The following is a 23,918-nucleotide window of genomic DNA, read 5'->3' as shown; positions in this document are numbered from 1 at the left end:
AGGTTTCCTAATTGGGACAGGGGCATTAGGATCTTTTTCACCCCAATAATTACCCCCCCCCGCCCTTCCGTGGGCAAGATACAAAGGCTTGAAAGCATGTTCTACCAGATTCAGGAACAGCTGTTATCAGACTACTGAACAGGCCTCCAATCAGCTGGCATGTAGCCCTGATCTTTCAACCCTTCCGATTGTGAAACCCTGGACATGTCCTCTGCGATTGTAATGCTGTAATGATGTACCTCTATATTCTCATGCTGGTATTTTTCTCTTTGCACTACATAGAATATTTTTCTATGGCTTGATTGCACTCTTGTCAAGAGTCAAGTCAAGAGTGTTTTATTGTCATATGTCCCGGACGGGCCAATGGAATTCTTACTTGCTGCAGCACAACACAATATGTGAATATGTTAACATTGTATATAACGGGGGAAAAAAAAGAAAATTAATTAAATAACAAATATAGTGCAAATAACAAATAATAATTATAATCTTTTGCAGTTCAGAGCTCATAGCTTATTTGTTGTCTTTAATAGCCTGATGGCTGTGGGGAAGAAGCTGTTCCTGAACCTGGACATTACTGTCTTCAGGCTCCTGTACCTTCTTCCTGATGGCAGTGGTGAGATAAGTGTGTGGCCAGGATGGTGTGGGTCCTTGATGATTTTGGCTGCCTTTTTGATGCAGCGACTAAGATAGATCCCTTTGATGGTGGGGAGGTCAAAGCCGGTTGATGGACTGGGCAGTGGTCACAACTTTTTGTAGTCTTTTTTGCTCCTGGACGTTCAAGTTGCCGAACCAGGCCACAATGCAACCAGTTGTGTAGTATGATTCAATTTGACTGGATAACATACAAACAAAAGCTTTTCACTGTATCTTAGTACACTTGACAATAACAAACCAATACCACATGGTTCATCTTTCTCCTGGGATCTCTGTTTGTAACTACGATAATTTTCGCTGCTGTGAAGTAGCTGCAGAAGTATCTGGCACTGGATCGACTGGCATTTACTTTTATCTATTTTCCCATAAATTCCTCTTCCACAGTACCCTTATCAGATTTATTAGTTCAATCAAACTTGTTCTTGCTTTCGTCTTGTTTTTGTACTTTTCCTTTCAACTCACTCCTAAAACCACATGGCCAAGTTGTCCTAGTTGCACAAACATTAATTCTACGAGTATAACAATCTTTAACATCCTTTAAATATTAGTAGTTTTAAATATCCAACTCCCACTCTTTTGTGATGTGAAATGACATTTCCCAGTGTTCCTTACATTAGCACATTAAAATGAGGTGCTGCAGTATCTAAAACCTATTGTGCAACAACTCATCAATTCTCATTTGTTCAGCAGTAATCAAAATCCACGAAGGATACTGATATATTGGAGGTCTTTCCTCCCTGGCACATTATTGTCATTCCCTTTGAATCTTTTATGTCACAGTTTGAATTCTACATGTGAAATGAGGCTTGTCTACCTTGGACTAGCATGACTTCTAGAAGACAGATATTAAAATATTTTTTCTAAAGATAAGAAAGTCTAAGGTATTTTTTTCTGCAGATCTATAAATAATAAAGGAGGGATTGAAATGTATTTTTCTAAATTAATCTGTTGTGAGGAAATAGGTCAAGTGAATTTAAATAATGTAAAAATAAAAGGGTTATTAGGAGATTCCTTTTCCAGAGAATGGCAAAGCAGAAGAATAGAGGCTACTTCTCTTAAGACAGAGCTGCAATATTTGATGAAGGAGGGACAGATTAAATGGAAACAGCTTTTAATCACATATGGGGTTTAGTTTTGGTAGACAAAAATGCTGGAGAAACTCAGCAGGTGAGGCAGCATCTATGGAGCAAAGGAAATAGGCGATGTTTCGGGTCGAGACCGTTCTTCAGACTGATGTGGAGGTGGGGGGGGCGGGAAGAAGAAAGGAAGAGGCGGAGACAGTGGGCTGTGGGAGAGCTGGGGAGGGGAAAGTAGGAGAAAGCAGGGACTACCTAAAATTGGAGAAGTCACTGTTCATACCACTGGGTGTAAACTACCCAAGCAGAATATGAGGTGCTGCTTCTCCAATTTACAGTGGGCCTTACTCTGCCCATGGAGGCGGCCGAGGACAGAAAGGTCGGATTCGTAATAGGGGTGGGAGTTGAAGTGCTGAGCCGCTGAGAAGTGGTGATCAGGTCGTTATTGCAAACCGAGCGGAGGTGTTGGGGGAAGCAATCGCCAAGCCTACGCTTGGTCTCACCGATGTAGAGCAGCTAACACCTAGAGCAGCGGATGCAATAGATGAGGTTGGAGGAGCTGCAGGTGAACCTGGAAAGACTGCTTGGGCCCTTGGATGGAGTCAAGGGGGAAGGTAAAACGACAAGTGTAGCATTTCCTGAGGTTGCAAGGGAAAGTGCCAGGTGGTTTGGGTGGAAGGGACAAATGGACCAGGGAGTTACGGAGGGAGTGGTCTCTGCGGAAAGCCGATAGGGGAGGTGATGGGAAAATGTGGCCAACGGTGGGATCCCGTGGCGGTGGCGAAAATGTTGGAGGATTATTTGTTGTATGTGACGGCTGGTAGGGTGGAAGGTGAGGACAAGGGGGACTCTGCCCTTGTTACGAGTGGGGGGGATGGGGAGTGAGAGCAGAGTTAGAGGTATAGAAGAGACCCTGGTGAGAGCCTTATCTATAATAGAAGCGGGGAATCCCTGTTCCCTAAAGAATGAGGACATCTCGATGCTCTGGTTTGGAACACCTCATCCTGGGTGCAGATGCGGCGTAGACGGAGGAATTGGGAGTAGTGGATGGAGTCCTTACAGGGTGGGAAGAAGTGTAGTCCAGATAGCCATGGGAGTCAGTGGGTTTATATTAGGTTTAGTTTGGAGATACATCGTAGAAACAGGCCCTTTGGCCCACGCTAACTACCCATCACCCGTACACTCGTTCTGTTATCCTACCTTCGCATCCTACACACATGGGGCAATTTACAGAAGCCAATTAACCTACAAACCTGGATATCTTGCGAATGTGGGAGGATATCGGAACACAGAGAGAAAACCCACACGGTGACTGCAAGATTGTGCACACTCCACAGACTGCACCGTAGTCAAGACTGAACTGAGGTTTCTGGCACTCTGAGCCAGCAGCTCTAACACTGCGCCACTGTACCGCAAAACACCAATTTTACGCTTTGCTGACCTTACATGTTTTCTATTTTCAGGCTTCTCCAACAAAATTACTTTATTCCAGAAACTGGATGGTCAAAAACAGTCATTATTATTCAGTCACTATGGTATGGGCAGGCTTAATGAACCAGCTAGTCTACTCCTGCCCAACCGTTTTGCATGCTTTACTTTCCAAATAACGGCATAATTTAATTACATAAAGGCTGATTTTGAAGTGCCAGATAAGATATCACTTAAATAAACACTTAGTTGGAGATCTGTCATTTCGGTTTGTACACTGAATGGCATGGGTGACAGACATAGAACATTGCACATCAAATCAATAGACAAACCACTTTTTTCTGGAAAATTTACAATTTTTTGCAATTAGTTCAAATACCATTTTTTGATTAAACAAATTATCATTAAAACACTGCTCATCATTCATGTCTTATTAACTATTATTCATTCAAGTTTTAATCCAAACTAAAAGGAATAAGATGGAGATAATATCACATTTTCATTTTAACTAATCAGTAAATAAAATATTGGTTAGATAAATTGTATTTTATAAGCAGCATACCACAATTCAAAAACAATCTTATGCAAAAACACAAATGTAATGAGAACAGACTTACGGACAAGAATCTTCAAACTGAAGGGCAGACATTTTCAATTTCATTTCAGGTTGATCAGATGTAGTGGGCAAGGTTTTCATCCTTGATGGACTTTCCTCTGTAAAAGACATTTTATCCCTTTCTCTGACATCCGTGTTTTTTGGTTCTGGCAATGAAGAGCATGGATCATAGAGCTCTTTGAACTTTTCACCTTTCATCGGATCAGGTGAGATAGATTCTTTCTTTGTTGCTGTTCTTTCCTCATATTTTTTCTCTGCATACTTGTCTTCATCCCTAAGCTTCTCTTTAATTGCACTAGATGAAAAGCTAGCCACATTAAATTTGAACGATCTTTCATCTCCAAACCTATCGTGGTCTTTTGCTCCTTTGATTACAATTTTTGTTTTGTATTTATTTTCCTCATAGCCAAGATTCCAAAGAGATTCATAACCCTTTTCCTTCTGATTGGTCACAGTGTACTGAAATTTAGGTCTACAACTATCCGCTTCAGCCAACCCAACCAAAAGAAATTGTCTACGTCTCTCTGGAGACTCCGTTAAATACAACATTTTGTCAGTTTCCTTCTTAAAGTACTCACCTTTAAGGCTATTATAATCTACTCCTACTTTACCCCCCCATTCCCTTCCCTTTGCCCGGTCTTTCTCTGAGCCCCTTTCCTTTTGAGCATCTTTCTCTCTTCCATCTCCTCTGTCCAGCACAAAGGTTCTACTCTCCTCTTTCTCGGCAAACCTATTTAGAGAAAAAAAAGCAATGTAAAATGCGAAACATATTCGGCTACAAGTCCATTTAAGAATTTTAAAAGCTTGAAAGCTGTTCAAATAGGAACTGAAGTCATAGCAGAATAAAAGGTTCGAGTGGCTTACATAATTCTACCACTTCTGTAATGTATGTTACCCACATGTAGAACTATTTAATTGGTAAAAATTATTCCCTTTTGATTATTAGAATTCTATATGCAGAACTAATTTGATGATTTCCTAGCTCCTCCAATTTATGCAAACTAATTGTGCAACTTATTCTTAATTACATAAAATAATGATCAATGGTAACCACAGACAACAGCATTTTATGCCTAGAATGAATTCCATCAGAGGTAATAATAAAATAAATTAGTTGTTAAGAGTTGCACAATATAAGTAGGAGTTTATTTTTTATTATTAATTTATCCACAGGATTTATTGTTCATCCCTGACTCAAACAGAAGCCAATTAAGAATCTACCACATTGGTGAGTCTGGAGTTACTTAAAGCCAGAAGGGTAGCAGATTCTTTCCTTAAAGGACATTAGTGAACTGATCAGTTTGTTTGACAATCTGGTAGTTTTATGGCCAATGTTACTAACATTGTTTATGTACAAACAAATGATTGAATTTGCTGATTTAAAAAAAATTCCAGACTATGTAGATTGCAGAAAGTAATGCAAGCACTAAAAATCTGGTTCACTAAAAGTAAAATTGATATTCAGCAAAAAGGAATCCACCAAATTTGCAATCATTTTGATAACATCACTTTTACATACAACAACAATCTTTAAATGTTTAAACTAAACTTCTTTTGAAAGCAAAAAATTGTCCTCATAGAGCAATACAAAACAAATAATCAGTTACCTTTTCAGGTACTTGGATTTGGACAATTCCATGTCCGCAGCGTCACCAGAAAAAGCAGACTGTTTCAGTCGACCTTCTTCCTTTGGAACATTGAGTTGAGATGAAACTACTTTTGTTGGGCTTTTTCGTATTGGACTGCACTGAGAAGGGCTGTATTGTGATGCACTATGACCTGAGGAGCTGTGCAGTTCAGGACTGTGCTGCAAACTTGAGGACGGTGGACTGGCCTTAGATGAACTCAGTCTAGGTGGCCCAGCCTGTGAGAAACTGTGATGGGAGGGAATAGATTGTGTAGGACTGAGGCTAGATGGACTAGGAAGTGAAGATAAACTGTGACGGGATCTTGGACTATTGTCATTGTAGGTTGAAAGCCCTGCCCAGCTTTCACTTCGAATGGGAGGAGATTTACGAAATTCACTGTGGACCTTAGTAGAATCAGTATCACATTTAACATCTGTTCCAACTTTTTCTGTTTGCTTGTTCTTTTCAGACTCCTCTAGTGAAACAGTTCCATCAGTTTTCTTTCTGCGTTTGTCTGTGGGCTTGCGCTGTTTTGAAGTCACCGGAGATCTACTGTGGCGTGAAGAAGAACGGGAAGATGATGAACCAGGAGACCTTGCAGAGGATGACCGGCGAGATCGACTTCTGGATCGTTGAGATATCGATCGACGTTTTGGCGTTCTTGACCTTGAACGGCCTCGTCGTGGACTACGAGACTGTCTTCGATTTTGCCAGTTCAGCCTATAACCACCTCGATAGTATCGGGGTCCGCCTTGATAATAGCCTCTCCCTCTTCCACGATGACCATAGGGACGTCTCATTCCTCTATTACCACGATAATCTCGATATTCTCTGGGATAGTTACGATCTCTACTGCGAGATCGAGAGTAGGATCTAGAACGGGATCTAGAGCTGAGAATCCACAGGAAAGATGTCACAAAAATTATCATTATTTAATCCAAGGAACAGTGCAGAATAAAAACACTAAATGTAATACAATGCTTTTCATTACAATATCTTTCTTGACTCAAGTTTAAGGACATCTAGAATTAACTTTATTTCCATGTTAACTTGCAGCAGAAGGGCTTAAAATCATAGGAAAATGTCATAAAGCTCACAAGGGTAGTTTTACTTCCTGGATTGAAGAGCAAGTGGATAAACAGCAGCTAACCTACTATAAAAAATTCTGTAATCAGCTCGCTAACACATTAAATATAGCACAGCTGAAATATCCCAAAGGTAGTGTTAGAGGTTGTCAGCCACCTGATGAACGTAAAAAAGATTATTAACGGGGGAGGGGAAGGACTAATTCTGTTGCCTATGAGAATTAATTTATATAGATACGGAGAACCTATAAATTATAATGATAGGTGATATTTTGCAACTCTGTCAGCGCCAGACACGTGGCGACACTCGTGTACTGCCTAGGCGAGGCCAGCTGTACGACTTTACCGGGTTGAATGCAAAACAAAGCATTTCACTGCCTGGACATTTAAGACAATAAATGCTTCTTGTTTAAACAGTTATTGCATCTTATTTACCAATGCATTCAGAAAGTATTCGGACCCCTTCAATTTTTCCACATTTTGTTACGTTACAGCCTTATTCTAAAATGGATTACATTCTTTTTTTTTAAATCACCAATCTACACACACCTCATAATAAAGCAAAAACAGCTGTTTAGAAATGTTTGCAAAGTAATTAAAAATAAATAACTGAAATATCACATTTACATATGTATTCAGTCCCTTTGCTCAGTACTTTGTTGAGGCACCTTTGGCAGCAATTACAGCCTTAAATCCTCTCCTTACAAGCTTGGCACACCCGTATTTGGGTAATTTCTCCCATTCTTCTCTGCAGATCCTCTCAAGCACTGTCAGGTTGGATGGGGAGCGTCGATGCAGTTATTTTCAGGTCCCTCCAGATATGTTCAATCGGGTTCAAGTCCGGGCTCTGGCTGGGCTACTCAAGGACATTCATAGACTTGTTACAAAGCCACTCTTGTGTTGTCTTGGCTGTGTGCTTATGGTCGTTGTCCTGTTAGAAGATGGACCTCCACCCCAGTCTGAGGTCTAGAACACTCTGGAGCACGTTTTCAACAAGGATCTCTCTGTACTTTGCTCTGTTCTTCTTTCCCTCGATCCTGACTGGTGTCCCAGTTCCTGCCGTTGAAAAACATCCCCACAGAATGATGCTGCCAACACCATGCTTCACCGTAGGTATGGTATTGGCCAGGTGATGAGTGGTGCCTGGTTTCCTCCAGACGTGACACTTGGCATTCCGGCCAAAGAGTTCATTCTTGGTTTCATCAGACCAGAGAATCTTGTTTTTCATGCCTTTTGGCAAACTCCAAGAGGGCTGCCATGTGCCTTTTACTGAGGAATGGCTTCTGTCTGGCCACTACCATAAAGGCCTGATTGGTGGAGTGCTGCAGATATGGTTGTCCTTCTGGAAGGTTCTCCCATCTCCACAGCGGAACTCTGGAGCTCTGTCAGAGAGACCATCGGGTTCTTGGTCACCTCCCTGACCAAGGCCCTTCTTCCCGATTGCTCAGTTCGGCCAGGTGGCCAGTTCTATGAAGAGTCGTAGTTCTAAAGTTCTTCCCTTTAAGAATGACGGAGGCCACTGTGCTCTTCGGGACCTGCAATGCTACAGAAATTGTTTTATATCCATCCCCAGATCTGTGTCTCGACACAATCCTGTCTCGGAGGTCTATGGACAATTTCTTCGTCTTCATGGTTTGTTTTTTCCTCTGACGTGCACTGTCAACTGTGGGACCTTATATAGACAGGTGTGTGCCTGTCCAATCAATTTAATTTACCACTGGTGGACTCCAATTAGTTGTAGAAACATCTCAAGGATAATCAATGGAAACAGGATGAACCTAAACTCAATATTGAGTGTTATCGCAAAGGGTCTGAATACTTATGCAAACGTGATATTTCAGGTATGTATCTTTAATTACTTTGCAAAAATGTCTAAATACCCGTTTTCGCTTTTTTATTATGGGGTATTGTATATAGATTGATGATTAAAAAAAATGAATTTAATCCATTTAGAAAAAGTGAAGGGGTCTGAATACTTTCTGAATGCACTGTATATTAAGTTTGCATCCAAATCCTTAAACAAATACCTAAATCATAGTAACATTCTTTTTTTCTTTTTTCACACAGAGAGTGGTGAATCTCTGGAACTCTCTGCCAGAGGGTAGTTGAGGCCAGTTCATTGGCTCTATTTAAGAGGGAGTTAGATGTGGCCCTTGTGGCTAATGGGATCAGGGGGTATGGAGAGGAGGCAGGTATGGGATACTGAGTTGGATGATCAGCCATGATCATATTGAATGGCGGTGCAGGCTCGAAGGGCCGAATGGCCTACTCCTGCACCTAATTTCTGTTTCTATGTTTCTTTAAAATTCTACATGAATAGAAATTCTATAGCATTACTGTACAACACAAGCTGAAACCCCTCACTTTTGTGATTTGAATGGAATCTTGTTGAAAAAAAGAAAAAAGCCAAGTGATCAGCAGCCTATACCCAGTTTCTGTGATACTGTATCCAGAAAACAAACCCGTTGCTCTTAGAAGTTACCAAGACAGGATTTTGCAACATAAAAGATAATTTGGTCCATCTTGCGACAATAAACTGTTTAGATCGCGGCCTTGTCTTTTCCCCATATTCTTCAATTAAATGATTACAGATATTTCTTTTCAATATCATTATTGATTACAATTACTCTTTTGTACTGAGACCAAAATTATCCAGTAAGAAATACACATGGAGATATTGTGCTTTGTATGACATGAGAGAAAATCTGCACATAGGACTACATCCTGACCTTGGGTAATGACCCTTATTCTCAGCTTCATTCTTCCAAATTCCATTTTTTTTTAATCAAAGTTTCTTAAATCTTTGGAAGCTACAATTCTTATCATTAATACTTATCCAAAACTTTTAAGATAGAAGTGTTGATGGATATGAATGAATAGATAATCTGGGCGGCCATGTTGGCGCAGCGGTTAGAGTTGCTGCCTTAATTGGGTTCGATCCCGGTTACGGCTGCTGTCTGTACAGAGCTTGTATGTTCTCCCCATGACCGCGTGGGATATCGACGAGATTTTCAGTTTCCTCCCACACTCCAAAGACGTACAGGTATGTAGGTTAATTAGTTTGGTGTATGTGTAAATTGTCCCAAGTGTGTGTAGGATAGCGATAGTGTGCTGGGATAGCTGGGCGTTGTGGGCTCGGTTGGTCGAAGGGCTTGTTTCCGCGCTGTATCTCTAAACTAAACTAATAGTCCCACAAAACACGAAACTAAACAATTATTATAAGCAAGAGTAAGTAAACACATCTAAAATCATTACCTGTATCTCTTTTTCCTAGAACGGGATCTGGAATTCGATCTTGATCTAGAACTGGAGCAAGATCGAGACCTTGATCTCGACGAATGAGATCTTGAATTAGATCGAACCATGCTGATCTTCAGGTACTACTTTCAACAAAATTGCTCACCTACAAACAGGAGAAGTCATGCATTTTACTGTACATCTTAAGTTAAACCATTAACTGCACTTACTAGAGCGTCTCATTAATTAAAGCTAAATTTGAAAAGCTATGCTCATTTAAGGGTTATGCTTCCACATATCATGCACTTTGCATCCATACATACTCATGCTTCCTGTTGTCACAAATCTGATTCAATTTTTTTTTGCTCAAGGAAGCGGCTGTGACAGGTGGAAACGATTTGCTACTGATTCACTAACTGCTCAGTACATCACAGATATTTTTCAAGTGTGCCATCATCTATTCATCATTAAATTCAGGCTGCATCTTACTGAATCTTCTTGGAGGAATACACAAAAATATAGACAATGCATTTGGAGATAAATATTGACAGTCTGAGATGGCTAGGGGATTCCAGAGCGCTACCCTTGATCGCTATGATTTTTGGTCATCTTACTCACAAGTCCTCCTCCGCTGAGGCAGCCCCAAAGATTTTTCCGGTCGATGAAATATAAACGAGTTATGAATGTTTGAAAAATCTTGAATTTAGTGGCCTGCACTCTGCTTGAAATGGTATGAAATGAATTTGGTGGCCTGCACTCCGCTTGAAATAGAATTTCAAGGAATAGCCGTGAGTGAACTGCCAGCCCAACAGGTCTGAGTGACCAAGCTGCCAGCCCAAGAACCCATTCGGCCCACAATGTCCATACTAGCCCTCTGGAAACCAGTCGCTTCAGCCCACAACACCCATACTAGCGCTCTGGAAACCCCCCCCCCCTGTGAGGTGGAATATTGCTTTGGGGGACCAGCCCTCCCGTGTGAACATGGGACCCAACGGGTCTCACTTAGTCTAGTATACAATTAAAAGTCTCGTCTTGTTTTTCTGTCTGTTTGTGAGATCAAGGAACTACACCAAAATGGTACACAATAGCGTGAAATTTTTTGCAGAATCTTACTCAGCTTTTTCCCCATGGTCGTTCATATCAACTTTCTTCACGTTTGATGTTATATTTTACAAGAAACTATACGTTTTTAAACTTAAAAACTCAAGACGGTGCAAGTATACGACGGTTGATAGGGTGGAAGGTGAAGACAAGGGGGCTGATGGGGTGGAAGGTGAGGACAATTGGGCTGTTGGGGTGGAAGGTGGGGATAAGGGTCCTCTCCTTCCACGCCATCAGCCGTCACATACAGCATATAATCCTCCAACATTTTCGCCACCTCCAACAGGATCCCACTACTGGCCACATCTTCCCATCTCCACCACTTTCTGCTTTCCGCAAAGACCGTTCCCTCCGAAACTCCCTGGTCAACTCGTCCCTTCCCACCCAAACCACCCCCTCCCCGCCGGGTACTTTCCCCTGCAACTGCAGGAGATGCAACACCTGTCCCTTTACCTCCCCCCTCGACTCCATCCAAGGACCCAGGTGAGGCAGAGGTTCACTTGCACCTCCTCCAACCTCATCTACTGTTCCACTGCTCTATATCGGCGAGACCCAGCGCTGTCTCGGCAATCATTTTGCTGAACACCTCCGCTCAGTCCATCTTAACCTACCTGATCGCGTGGTGGCTCAGCACTTCCCCTTCCATTCCCAATCTGACCTTTCTGTCCTGGGCCTCCTCCATTGTCAGAGTGAGGCCCAGCGCTAATTGGGGGAACAGCACCTCATGTTTCGTTTGGGTAGTTTACACTCCAGCGGTATAAACATCTAGTTCTCTAACTTCAGATAGCCCTTCCTTTCTCTCTCCATTCCCTCCCCTTCCCAGTTCTCCCACTAGTCTTACTGTCTCCGACTACATTCTATCTTTGTCCCGCCCACTCTCCTGACATCAGTCTGAAGAAGGGTCTCGACCCAATACGTCACCTATTCCTTCTCCCCAGGGATGCTGCCTGACCCGCTGAGTTATTCCAGCATTTTGTGTCTACCTTCAATAAAACAGGTAGTTTGCACATGCTGATAAACAGCAATGAACAGATGTTGAACCATTGTAATTTTGGGTAGGTACTGGTTGAGGGACATTGCTGAACAAAACACTGAAAAAAAATAATTCCTTCTTCAAATAATCCATGGGATCGTGAATAGATAAATTATACCAACTTCATCCTAAGGATTATGTTCTGCGCAACATTTAATTCTTGAAATGGGACCTGGCAATATTTAGCCAAGAAATAAAACATATCAATTCAGCCAGTTGGAACGCAAATATCATGCTCTACAAGGTTAGGAATGTTACAATGTACAACTTACAATGTGTAACTGCTGCTAAAACTGTGACATCTCCACTGAAGATTTCAAATTCAAATTAACACCACTATAATTAACATAATATATTAAATAGTATTTGTGAGATTGAGAAAAAATGCTGAGATCCTTCAGAAAATGAAGATTTCATGTTTCATTAACAGAGGGAGCTCTGGGATGGTTGAAATAACTGGGTTTCAAGGTTTTCCAAGGTCAGATAAGAAAAATTATTAAAATAGGTCATCAGTGTTGCTCACAACAAAAGCCGAGGAATGGACACGAACGTCAAAGTTAAAGAACTGAAGAACAGAAGAGATTAAATGTATGAGGCTGCCCAAGTTATTTGTGGTAACATTCTTAACACAGATATGAATTTTAAATTAAAATAAAGAGAAAACTATTTCAAATCAGCAAGGCTAAGAGGCATTCAAAGGATAAGTACATGTGGCTGAAGTCTGAACAATTAGGAATTTTACGTAACAGTGATTGCGAGATAAGTTGTGACAGAAGGTGATCTACACAAGGGGAGGTTACATTGACAAAATAGAGGCAATAAGGAATATGGATGAATTCACGCAAACGTTTTTTTGCAATTCAGCTAGAGATCAGACCTTGGCTTATTTGTGGTGCGATAAATCGGCATTGAGATAGTGATACTTTGTTCTTCGATGTGTTTTTTCCCCCTGCAAATTGAAAATGACTATTGATTCTTTTCCAAAAAAAAGTTTTGTATCAGATAGCATACATCAGCTGTATTAATGGACACAAAGTGATGCAATATCATTTTAACTCTTTACATAATTGAAATGCGAACGTCATTCTTATCCTTGTTTCAATCAGAGAACTTACTCTCTGGAGGCCAAGTTTAGGCATAGAAAAATTAATTGAAAAAATATAGCAGTGATCTAATGTTAAAAGTAACCTAATTATTTACACTTCCAAAGTTATTCAACTGGATTATGATAAGATGCATCTAAATCGTTTGGTTAATTGCAATCAGTGTTCCTTTTCTTTATTTCACCATCCACTGTTTTAGAAACATAGAAAATAGGTGCAGGAGTAGGCCATTCGGCCCTTCGAGCCTGCACCGCCATTCAATATGATCATGGCTGATCATCCAACTCAGTATCCCATCCCTGTCTTCTCTCCATACCCCCTGATCCCTTTAGCCACAAGGGCCACATCTAACTCCCTCTTAAATATAGCCAATGAACTGGCCTCAGCTACCTTCTGTGGCAGAGAATTCCACATGGTTTTAATGGTACTTTCCGGGGCCGGCAGTATTCGCAGCAGAAAGGAGGAGCTAGAGTAGTTTAAAATTTCAAGTACAGGTAGGGACCAGTTCTCAGGTTGAGCACATAGAAGATAAGGCTTTACTTCTCCTTAATTTATTTTAAGTGTGTATTAAAGGGGCATTTGTGACAGTCAGTAAAATAATATGCTCCACCTGTCAAATATGGGAAATCAGGGAGTGAAGTACAAGTACAAGTACAATACAAGGGCAGGCCAAAATGATGGAGTAACTCAGCAGGACAGACGGCATCTCTGGAGAAAAGGAATGGGTGACGTTTTGGGTCGAGAACCTTCTTCGGACTGAGAGTCAAGGGAGGGGGAGACAGAGATAAGGAAGTGTCAGGTGTGAGAACGAGACAAAGGGGGTGGAGATCAAGAAAAAGTAGAATAGATAATTGTTAGTGAGGAGAAGGCAACAACAAAGCAAACAGAGATAAAATCTAATCAGGGACAGTCAGACTGTTCTAAAGTCCTGCATGTTGTGTCTGTCTTTGGTTTAAACCAGCATCTGCAGTTCCTTCCTGCAATTCCAGGTAGTCCTTGCTTTCTCCCTCCTTCCCCTCCCATTCCCAGCTCTCCCACAGCCTACTGTCTCCGCATCTTTCTTTTTTCCACCCCCCACCCCTCCCGACATCAGTCTGAAGAAGGGTCTCGAACCGAAACGTCGCCTATTCCTTCGCTCCATAGATGCTGCCTCACCCATTGATTTTCTCCAGCTTTGTCTACCGACAGGATCCCACCACTGGCCACATCTTCCCACCTCCTCCCCTGTCAGCTTTCGGCAGAGACCGCTCCCTCCGTAACTCCCTGGTCAATTAGTCCCTTCCCACCCAAACCACCCCTCTCTTGGCACTTTCCCTTGCAACTGCAGAAAATGCTGCACATGTCGCTTTACCTTCCCCCTTGACTCCATTCAAGGACCCAAGCAGTCTTTCCAGGTGCGGCAGAGGTTCACCTGCACCTCCTCCAACCTCATCTATTGCATCCGCTGCTCTAGGTGTCAGCTGCCCTACATCGGTTAGGCCAAGCGCAGGCTTGGCGATCGCTTTGCCCAACACCTCCGCTCGGTTCGCAATAACACTTCAACTCCCCCTCCCATTCCGAATCCAACTTTTCTGTCCTGGGCCTCCTCCATGGCCAGAGCGAGGCCCACCGTAAATTGGAGGAGCAGCACCTCATATTTCATTTGGGCAGTTTACACCCTAGCGGTATGAACATTGACCTCCAATTTCAGGTAGTCCCTGCTTTCTCCTCCGCTTCCCAAGTCTCCCACAGCCCAGTCTCCGTCTCTTCCTTTCTTCTTCCCTCGCCCCCCCCCCCCCCTCCCCACCCCCTCACATCAGTCTGAAGAATGGTCTCGACCCAAAACGTCGCCTATCTCCTTCGCTCCATAGATGCTGTCTCACCTGCTGAGTTTCTCCAGCATTTTTGTCTACCCATTCACACAAGTTCTGTTATCCCACTTTCCTCACTCACTCCCAACACATTAGGGGCAATTTTACAGAGACAAGTTAACCTACAAAGCCAATGCGTCTTTGGGATGTGGGAGGAAACCCACATGCTTCCAGGGAGAAAGTGCAGATTCAACACACAGTGCCCGAGAACAGGATCGAACACAGATCTCTGGCGTGTGAGGCAGCAAGTCCACCAGCTGTGCCACTATACTTTATTTTCCAACATACAAAAAAATTATACTAAAAAAAAACTATCCATTTTCAGTCTTAAATCTCTAAGTGACTATGTCCCCCTTTACAATCACTGTATGTTTTAAATCAGTTCAAGACTATGGGGCAGTACATTGGCCATAAAGTTGCTACCTAAAATTGCCAGAGACCCGGAATTGATCCTGAATATGGGTGCTATCTGTATGGAGTTTTGTTTTCTCGTTTATAATATTGTTACAGAGAACTATGTTTACATATTCTGTTGTGCTGCTGCAAGTAAGGATTTCACTGTTCTAACTGGGACATGAGAGAATAAAACACTCTTGACTCTCTTTTTTGACACCAGTTCTATCCCACACATTAGCGATGTAAGTTAATACGTCGCTAATGTGTGGGATAGAACTAGTGTACGGGTAATTGGTGGTCGGCGTGGACTCAGTGGGCCGAAGGGTCTGTTTCAACGCTATATCTTTAAATTAAACTAAAAACACTAAAACCAGAGGAAATCTAAAGAAGGGTCTCTACCCGAAACGTCACCCAATTTCTTCTATCCAGAGATGCTGGCTGCTCCATGGAGTTCCCCCGCACAATTAAAGCATAGAATAGTCTTCACCCTGCCATAGGCATCCAACCAGACGCAACTAAATTTAAGGTAGCTCTTTTTTCCCCAAGAAACTTTTTTTGCTTCCGTCCAAGTCAAGAGTCAAGAGAGTTTTATTGTCATGTGTCTCAGATAGGACAATTAAATTCGTGCTTGCTGCAGCACAACAGAATATGTAAACCAAGCACGTGCCGTCAGGGTAGGCAAGGTAGGCATTGCCTACCCCGACTAAAATGATGACGGTAATTTTTAAATATAAATAGTAAAGGCATGGGAGAATTATGCCCATCAAAGAGATCGATCTCTTAGGTAGGCATAATTTTCCGTGTCTTTCAACCACAGCTCTTGTAACATGTGACGGTCTGTGCAGCCCACGTGCCGTCCGCGCTGCTTGAAGCTGTCAATTTCAAGCGGAGCTGAAATTCTGCCTTTGCAGTACTGCGCATGTGCAGCGCAAGTTTCTTAGTGGGTTTTTCAAATATGGATTGCCATTATCTGAAGGGTATGTTAGGAAGCAAAGAGAGAAGAATGGAGTTTGTGTACCAATACCGTGGTAAGTACATTTCTTGGTACTTGGTGTTTTTAAATACTGTATTTCCAGGGGTGAGTAGGGGGAAGAGCTCCTTTCACAGTGTTTGAGGAGTCTGGCCTGGGGTAAAGTTGCGAGGAAGGCTGGAGCGTTGTGAAGGAGGGGATCGGGGCCAGTAACCCACTTGTGACGCTCCGGGCACGGACAGCAGAACTGGCCGTCACTTCCGAGGAAGAAAGCAGCTCGGGTGACTGCGAGCGGCCGCCGGGACCAGACAGCAGAACCGACTGCCACTTCAGCCCCTTCTGCTGGTCCCCGCTCACCTCTGGCAGTGTTCTCCGTCTGAACACCTCTCTCCTGCCGCTCGCCGGCCGGCTTCCCGCAAATCCTTAAATTCCAACAGCGCGCTCAAGGGACCAATTGAGGTTACTCGACTGTGGGAATTTAAAGATTTGCAGGAAGCAACTGACATGAGTGAAGCCAGCGAGCGGCAGGTGAGAGGTGTTCTGTCGGAGAGCACTGCCAGAGGTGAGCGGGCCGGCAGAAGGCGCTGAAGTCGCAGCTGGTTCTGCAGTCGGGTCCCGGTGGCTGCTCGGTCACCCGATCTGCTTCCTTCCCCGGAAGTGGCGGCCAGTTCTGCTGTCCGTGCCCGGAGCGCTGCGGCAGCGGTGAGTGAGTCTGATATGATCTCCGACCCCCTCCTTCTCAACACTCCTGCCATCCCCGCATCTTTAACCCCTGGCACAGACTCTCCACACGCTGTGAAAGGAACTCTACCTCCAATTGGTCCCTTGAATTAGTATTGTCATTCAATAAGATGACAACTGATTCAACGTCCCGGTGTGCCCTCGTTTTCCCCACCATCTCTCCACCTGCCTTCATCTTCCATCCCCCACCCATTCAGTAATTAAAAAATGAAGGAGATTTAGAAGCCTTGGGCAAATTGAATTGCTACTTATTTTTATTTATTTTTAAGGAGAGAATAATCTGCGCATGTGTGGTTTAAGATTTTTTTTAAAAAGCCGCCTGCCTACCTTGAGTAATTACTCACGGCACGTGCCTGATGTAAACATAATACAGGACAGGACATAAACGTGCAGTTTGTCTGCATACCATAGACCATATATATACACAATAAATAAACAAATAAAATGCAACAGGCTGTTATTTTTCAGAGTTTGGAGTTTGGTGGTGGTGGGTCCACTAGTTTAAATTCCATTTCGAATATGTTTGGAAGAACAGGAAACCAAGAAGGAAGAGTTACTCCAGGGAGTTACTCCAGCTCCAGGGAGTGATTCTGCGTTGGTTTTCATGTGCAGGGGGAGGATGTGCGCATGTGCAGGGGGAGGATGTGCAGGCTGTGGCAGTGCGCATGTATAAGGCGGCCTGCTGTGCCAGCGGATGAGGAGCGAGCTGAGACCCGAGACGGATGGCGGGCGGAGACGGAGAGTGACAGAGAGAGAGAGATCGAGAGGGTGCCCGCTCAGAATTAAACGATAGGTGTCCTGGGTGCTTGCCAAGCCGGGCAAAATGGCATGGCTTTTAGGTTGCCCGGTGGGACTGTAGGTTGCCATTGGCACCCGGGCAACCGCTAATTTCGAGTCCTGCCACCACCCTTTGTGTGAAAAAGTTACCCCTCAGATTCATATTAAATCTTTTCCCCTTCATCTTAAACCTATGTCCTCTGGTCCTCGATTCACCTACTCTGGGCAAGAGACTCTGTACATCTACCCGATTATTCCTATTATGATCTTATACACCTCTCTAAGATCACCCCTCATCTTCCTGCACTCCAAGGAATAGTCCCAAGGGCAGAAAATTCCAAAGATTCACTATCCTCTTTGCGAAGAAAAAATGAATCCCCAGCATCTTAAATGACAATGCTGTGATCCATGGAAATAAATACTCTGCCAAGGAACACATTAAGTCCACATCGATCATGTTGAGCTCTGTAAAAAAATATTCTATGCTTCAATTAAATTATTTTGTTCTTTTAAAAATATTGGCCCAATCTGCTTAATATTTCTCCTCTTGCAATTAATTAACTAGGAATGAATTAGGTGAACCTTCACTACACGTCCTCTACAACTTTTTTCATTCTTGGGTAGAGAGATCAGACCTGCACACAATACTCTGGATGCAGTTTCACCAGGGTCCTATATAATTGTGGTAAATCATTTCTAATCAATTACAATCAGATTACAGGCTGGAACAAAATCTCAACTAAGTGTTGCATTACTAAAATTACCTCATAAATCACTTAAAAAGCTCTTTTGCCAACACCTCATTGGTAGTTTGTTGTTGAAGATCGACACAAAAAGTTACATTACAACTTAGAAAATGTAGGTTGTTTCTTTTGAATGGTCATCCAAGGTTTTACTTCTGCAGACAAAGGGTACTTTTTGTATTTATTTTAATAACTGGACAATATGATAAGACTTTAAACTTTGACATTCAAGTCAATTTATTGTTTTAATAAATCAATCTTTTTTTACTTTTCCCCCACATTATCAATTTAATTACTGTACCGTACAAGGTTTACAAGAATGATCCCAGGAGCGTTTGACGCCACTGGGCCTGTGTTCACTGGAGATCAGAAGAATGAACGGGGACCTCATTGAAACTTAGCATATAGTGAAACGCTTGGATAGAGTGGATGTGGAGAGAATGTTTCCACTGGTGGGAAGGTCTAGAACTAGAGGTCATAGCCTCAGAATTAAAGGACTTTCCTTTAGGAAAGAGATGAGGAGGAATTTCTATAGTCAGAGAGTGGTGAATCTGTGGAATTCTTTGCCATAGAAAGCTGAGGCCAAGTCAATGGATATTTTTACGGCAGAGATAGATTCTTGATTAGTACGGGTGTCAGGGGCTATGGAGAGAAGGCAGGAGAATGGAGTTCGGAGGAAGAGGTACATCAGCCATGATTGAATGGCGGAGTAGACTTGATGGGCCGAATGGCCTAACTATGCTCCTATCACTTATTACAACCAAATACATCATTGTTGTTCAAAATGTTATACCTTAATCTAGCTTGAGTAGTTTGAAAAAAATGTAGTAAATAGAAACCAAACTGACCAAAACTAAGTTAAAATTGTTGAAATTGGAATGCCCTTCAAATATCATTTTGTTCGAAGTAATTAAAAGAATGTAAAACTAAATTATCCAAATATTCCATAAATGCTGTCATCTACAAAGATAGCTACCACCTCCCCCCCCCCCCCCCCTGCCCCCCCCCCCCCCAGTGAACCATCTTTAAAATAGCCAGCAGTATGTTTATTGAGTATATATTGAGATGTTGTATTCAACAAAAGCTTTCCACCACTTTCAATTGACTAATTTTGTGTTTGTTTAATATTTGCATGTCTTAAGGCACCTTTCATTCAGGGGAAATCAATGTGTCCATGAGGGAGGAATGATTGGAACTTCAACAGTTCCAGTTTATTTAAAATTTGAAAGCCAGTTCAACATAGAAAACAGTTCAACAGTATTATTTTTATTTGCAAAACAAATCAATGCTTCAGTTCAACAACCTGATTGCAAGGAACTGTAATGTCAGGGTAAAGCTCACGCAACAATGAAAGAAACTAATTTGTTCATGTGGTTTTCAATTTGAGAGAACTAATTATTTTAATGAGAATTATTAATTTCAAATGGAGCATTAATGCACATTAAATCACTCAAATACTTTGAAAAACATGAAGAATATTAAGTACATGAATTTCATTAGATTCAGGGAAAGAGTTCTGAAAGAAACTCACGTGAAATGAACATATCTTAATTGAGAAATTTCACTTCAAAATTTCTAGTACTGTATTGGATAGACAATTCAGATATGTATTCCCGCCACTTTTTATGTTTGATACCTGATATTTTCCCACTGGTGCATTGCCATTAAATTGTAACTTTATCTCAGAAATAAATTTGGATCACTGTGCTGTACTTTGAAACGTAATCACAGGCATTAAAAACGTAACATTTTTTATTTTTACATCCACAGTGATCATCTATCATTATAAATCAATATATCCATTTTCAATTATTTCAATTATCCATTTTCAATTATCACAACCGCTGCAAACCTAGCACTGTGCAATTCAATTTAATGCCAAGAACAAAAACCTGAAGAGATTTCTCAATGGAATTTTGAACCTGAAAAGTCCAACTCTATTTTACATCCCTTCCTGATACTTCAGTTGTTCCACTGCTTGAGCAAAGATTCCAAATGGGATTTTAACTCTGCCTTTAACCAACCAAAATCTTTTGTCACCCTTCCAATCCAAAACAAATGATACATTAATACAGCACAGCACTTTTTATTTAAAAAATAAATCTACATTACGAGCATAATAGTATAATTTTACAGTTCCCATAGAATTGAATTAAAGATTGCACAAGTTGTTTTACGTACATTTCCTAAAATCATTCAAGCTTTAAGGTTAAGAGATTTAAAAAATGAAACAATGCCCATACCAATGTTCATTAACTAAGTTTTCTCTGTTCCCCAGTTATGACAAATTTTATGTTCCCAAACACCAACCACACAATTGGAGATATTGGATAAAAACATATTCAATTTTAAATAGAAAAGTTAAGAGAAAAGGTGAGCTTTCTCTCAATGGCTCAGCGTATATCTTGAGTACTTATGCCATGCAAACTGACAATCCTATTTCTTAGACACTGTTGAAATAATTTACTTCACTTGCAGATAAAAGTACTAACCGTACTATGGCATGAAACATGACCAGGTTTCCATTCTTGACCAACTTTAATGAATATGTATAGGCTAGAAAAAAAGAGATTTCAGCTTCCAGAATGAATAGCTTGTCCCAATCACACATATCAACAATTTTGCGGATAAGCACAGAATGCTGAAGTAACTCAGCGGGACAGGGACCATCTCTGGTGAGAAGGAATAGGTGACGTTTTGGGTCGAGACACTCATTAGACGATTGTCATTTATAGATCAAAACCTGATCGATTGTTCAATAGAAAATCACTTACTGCCCATGATGTGACTCTTTTCTCACAATTTTATCTAAATGCACAAATCTTAGTAGAAAACGTCTTATATGCATTTGATTTAATATCTACCACCACTCAAAACAGTTCTGTTTTCCTTTTAAGAATTAAAATACTAAAATTTTATTGGGCAACATATTTAATTTTTTTTTTTAATTTAAATTATTGCTAAAAATGGTGTATATAAAAGGGCAATATTTTAGGTATTAGTAAAAGAAGGAAAGAAGGCAGCTCTTTATTTTTGGACTGAGAAAAGTTTGCGCATATATTAATCCAGGCCCAATGTTTTAATCAATGTTTTAATCCTTGAGTTGATTTCATTAATTAAACTCTTATAAATATCCAGCCCTGCTTTTCCTATATTGCATAAAGAATTTGTTTCTTTTAAACTGTCCCTTCACCATGACATGCGAGGAGGCTGCCCTTTATTTTTAGACTTATTTTTAATTGTTTACCACTATGGGCCTACAGTAATTATTCCTATTGGGCGAATTAAGAATGATGACACCTTCTCCCTCCATGGAATGTTGCTTGCGTTTCCATGGTGCTGAAGTCCAGTGTTTTCACCCGACACAACATTTAAGTAGAGAACAATAACCAAACCAATAAAGCATAGAAAACGTTTTTAAAATTTCAATTTGATCTTTATCATTTCACCTGTAAATAAAGAGCTATCGTATCCTTGAATTACTGATTAACGTACCGGAAAACATTGCAGAGATTATTCCCTCGGGGTTGAGAAAAAACAAAATTAAATGGCTAAAATTAATTCCTAAAAATAACCACAATAAAGCATAATTACCCAATGAAGGCAATAAAAATCACAACTTCATTTTCAAAGGGAAAAAGACTACTCAAGAGGGAGAAGTATACATTTTGAATTGAATTGACTGCCTATTTGCAGTCTCTGGCTTAGTAACTCCGCAATCACGAACATTTATGTGAAGAACATGAATTATGACCGTCGCCATTGGTAAAAAAATTAAACTAGTAGGCAAACATTCCTAATCGCCATAGATAACACTTTTCGTCCTGGCGACCATTGGTGAAATTAATCAAACTGTACGTATTACACATGAAACAAAAGTATTTTAAACGCCGATTCTAACCGCCTGTTGACGGAGGTTGAAGTCCTAGATAGTAATAAACTCAGGCTTGTGTTTCCATAGTGTACATGGAATTATTAAACATAACAATTCCCAAAACTGAGAGCAAGCCCTTGAAACCAGGCCCTGGCAGCCGCAAATAAACGCCAATTACAGCAACAGAGCGCGTCGACGATAGGGAAAAATTGGTTGCTACCTGTCAAGACAAACCCGTATTTTGTTTACATTGAACTTTCTATGGCTCCCCGACACCCAGACGACGGCCGGAGCCGGTGGGACATTTATTTCGCCATAAAATCGACTCCTGGCGCAGGCGAAGAAAAGCCATTTTGAACCGTCTGCCCCGCACGGCGCTGCGCCTTGGAGCGGGTAGAGCCATTATTACCCTCACAGCCCACCATTAAACCGACTTATTTTACTCAATCACTCGGTCACCCTCGACTTGCGGGGGCAGCTAGATCTGATCTCGCGTCTTGGCACAAACCTGCCAATTCCTGGCATCCATCAAACGCTACCGGACGCCATCTTGACTCCCGAACAACAGGGGCGATCAGATCGGGCAGCGTTGGTTTCTCCTTTGACGAGAGCTGGCCAAACCCACTGCAGTTCCCGCTCCAGCCAGGGGAGGGGCGCTCTCTACACGGAGTTTCAATGGCAGTTGGCCCGGTCTCCCCCGCTGGCCAAACCCACTGCAGTTCCCGCTCCAGCCAGGGGAGGGGCGCTCTCTACACGGAGTTTCAGTGGCAGTTGGCCCGGTCTCCCCCGCTGGCCAACCCACTGCAGTTCCCGCTCCAGCCAGGGGAGGGGCGCTCTCTACACGGAGTTTCAGTGGCAGTTGGCCCGGACTCCCCCGCTGGCCAACCCACTGCAGTTCCAGCTCTTGCCAGGGGAGGGGCGCTCTCTACACGGAGTTTCAGTGGCAGTTGGCCCGGTCTCCCCCGCTGGCCAAACCCACTGCAGTTCCAGCTCTTGCCAGGGGAGGGGCGCTCTCTACACGGAGTTTCAGTGGCAGTTGGCCCGGTCTCCCCCGCTGGCCAACCCACTGCAGTTCCAGCTCTTGCCAGGAGAGCGGAGCTCTACACGGACTGACGGAGGCGGGTGTCCCGGTCCCTGACACCCGCGGCTGAAGGCATCATCACCTTGTGAGAGGTGCAAAGAAATCCAGGGAATCGAGTGTGTCAAGAGTGTTTTATTGTCGTATGTCTCAGACAGAACAATGAAATTCTTACTTGCAGCATCACAATAGAATATGTAAACATAGCACACTGTAAACAATATAATAAATGAAAAGGCAAAGTTCAGTGTGTGTATATATACAGTATATATATGAACGTACACACGTTTTTCTATGTATACATATATATTTGTATAGGGAGATTTCACAGCAGTCGGGTCATGACCCATGACCCGTACTGTTGCTACGCTACGCCAAGTGGAGTACACGCGATGAACTGCAAGTAAGCACTTACCATTGTTTCCAGCGTAGCCCGCCGAAATTGTCAATTTTTGCACTGTAAATAATTATGGAAATCGGGATAAGCGTGAGAGACATTTAGCCTACTTTAGAATTCCAAAAGTG

General features: G+C 42.1%; 1 protein-coding gene across 4 annotated transcripts in view; it reads right to left on the bottom strand.

Annotated features, from left to right (window-relative positions):
* Positions 1 to 22,967, bottom strand: part of LOC129697418 (bcl-2-associated transcription factor 1-like) — a 43,490-nt gene extending 20,523 nt beyond the window's left edge. For 3 of the 4 annotated variants that reach the window (XM_055635939.1, XM_055635942.1, XM_055635941.1), the window contains exons 1-4: positions 22,824 to 22,967; positions 9,746 to 9,893; positions 5,385 to 6,296; positions 3,779 to 4,507 (exon numbers count right to left, since the gene is read on the bottom strand). In XM_055635939.1, coding sequence (XP_055491914.1) covers positions 3,779 to 4,507; positions 5,385 to 6,296; positions 9,746 to 9,855 — 1,751 coding nt within the window. In that variant the 5' untranslated portion in view covers positions 9,856 to 9,893; positions 22,824 to 22,967. Of the gene's footprint in view, positions 1 to 3,778; positions 4,508 to 5,384; positions 6,297 to 9,745; positions 9,894 to 20,933; positions 20,998 to 22,823 lie in introns of all 4 variants that reach the window. The other variant, XM_055635940.1, reaches the window with a different exon arrangement.
* Positions 22,968 to 23,918: the final 951 nt, after the last annotated feature.

The sequence above is a fragment of the Leucoraja erinacea genome, chromosome 5 (assembly GCF_028641065.1).
Source record: "Leucoraja erinacea ecotype New England chromosome 5, Leri_hhj_1, whole genome shotgun sequence".
Taxonomy (NCBI): domain Eukaryota; kingdom Metazoa; phylum Chordata; class Chondrichthyes; order Rajiformes; family Rajidae; genus Leucoraja; species Leucoraja erinaceus.
This window is presented reverse-complemented; position numbering and strand designations above follow the sequence as displayed.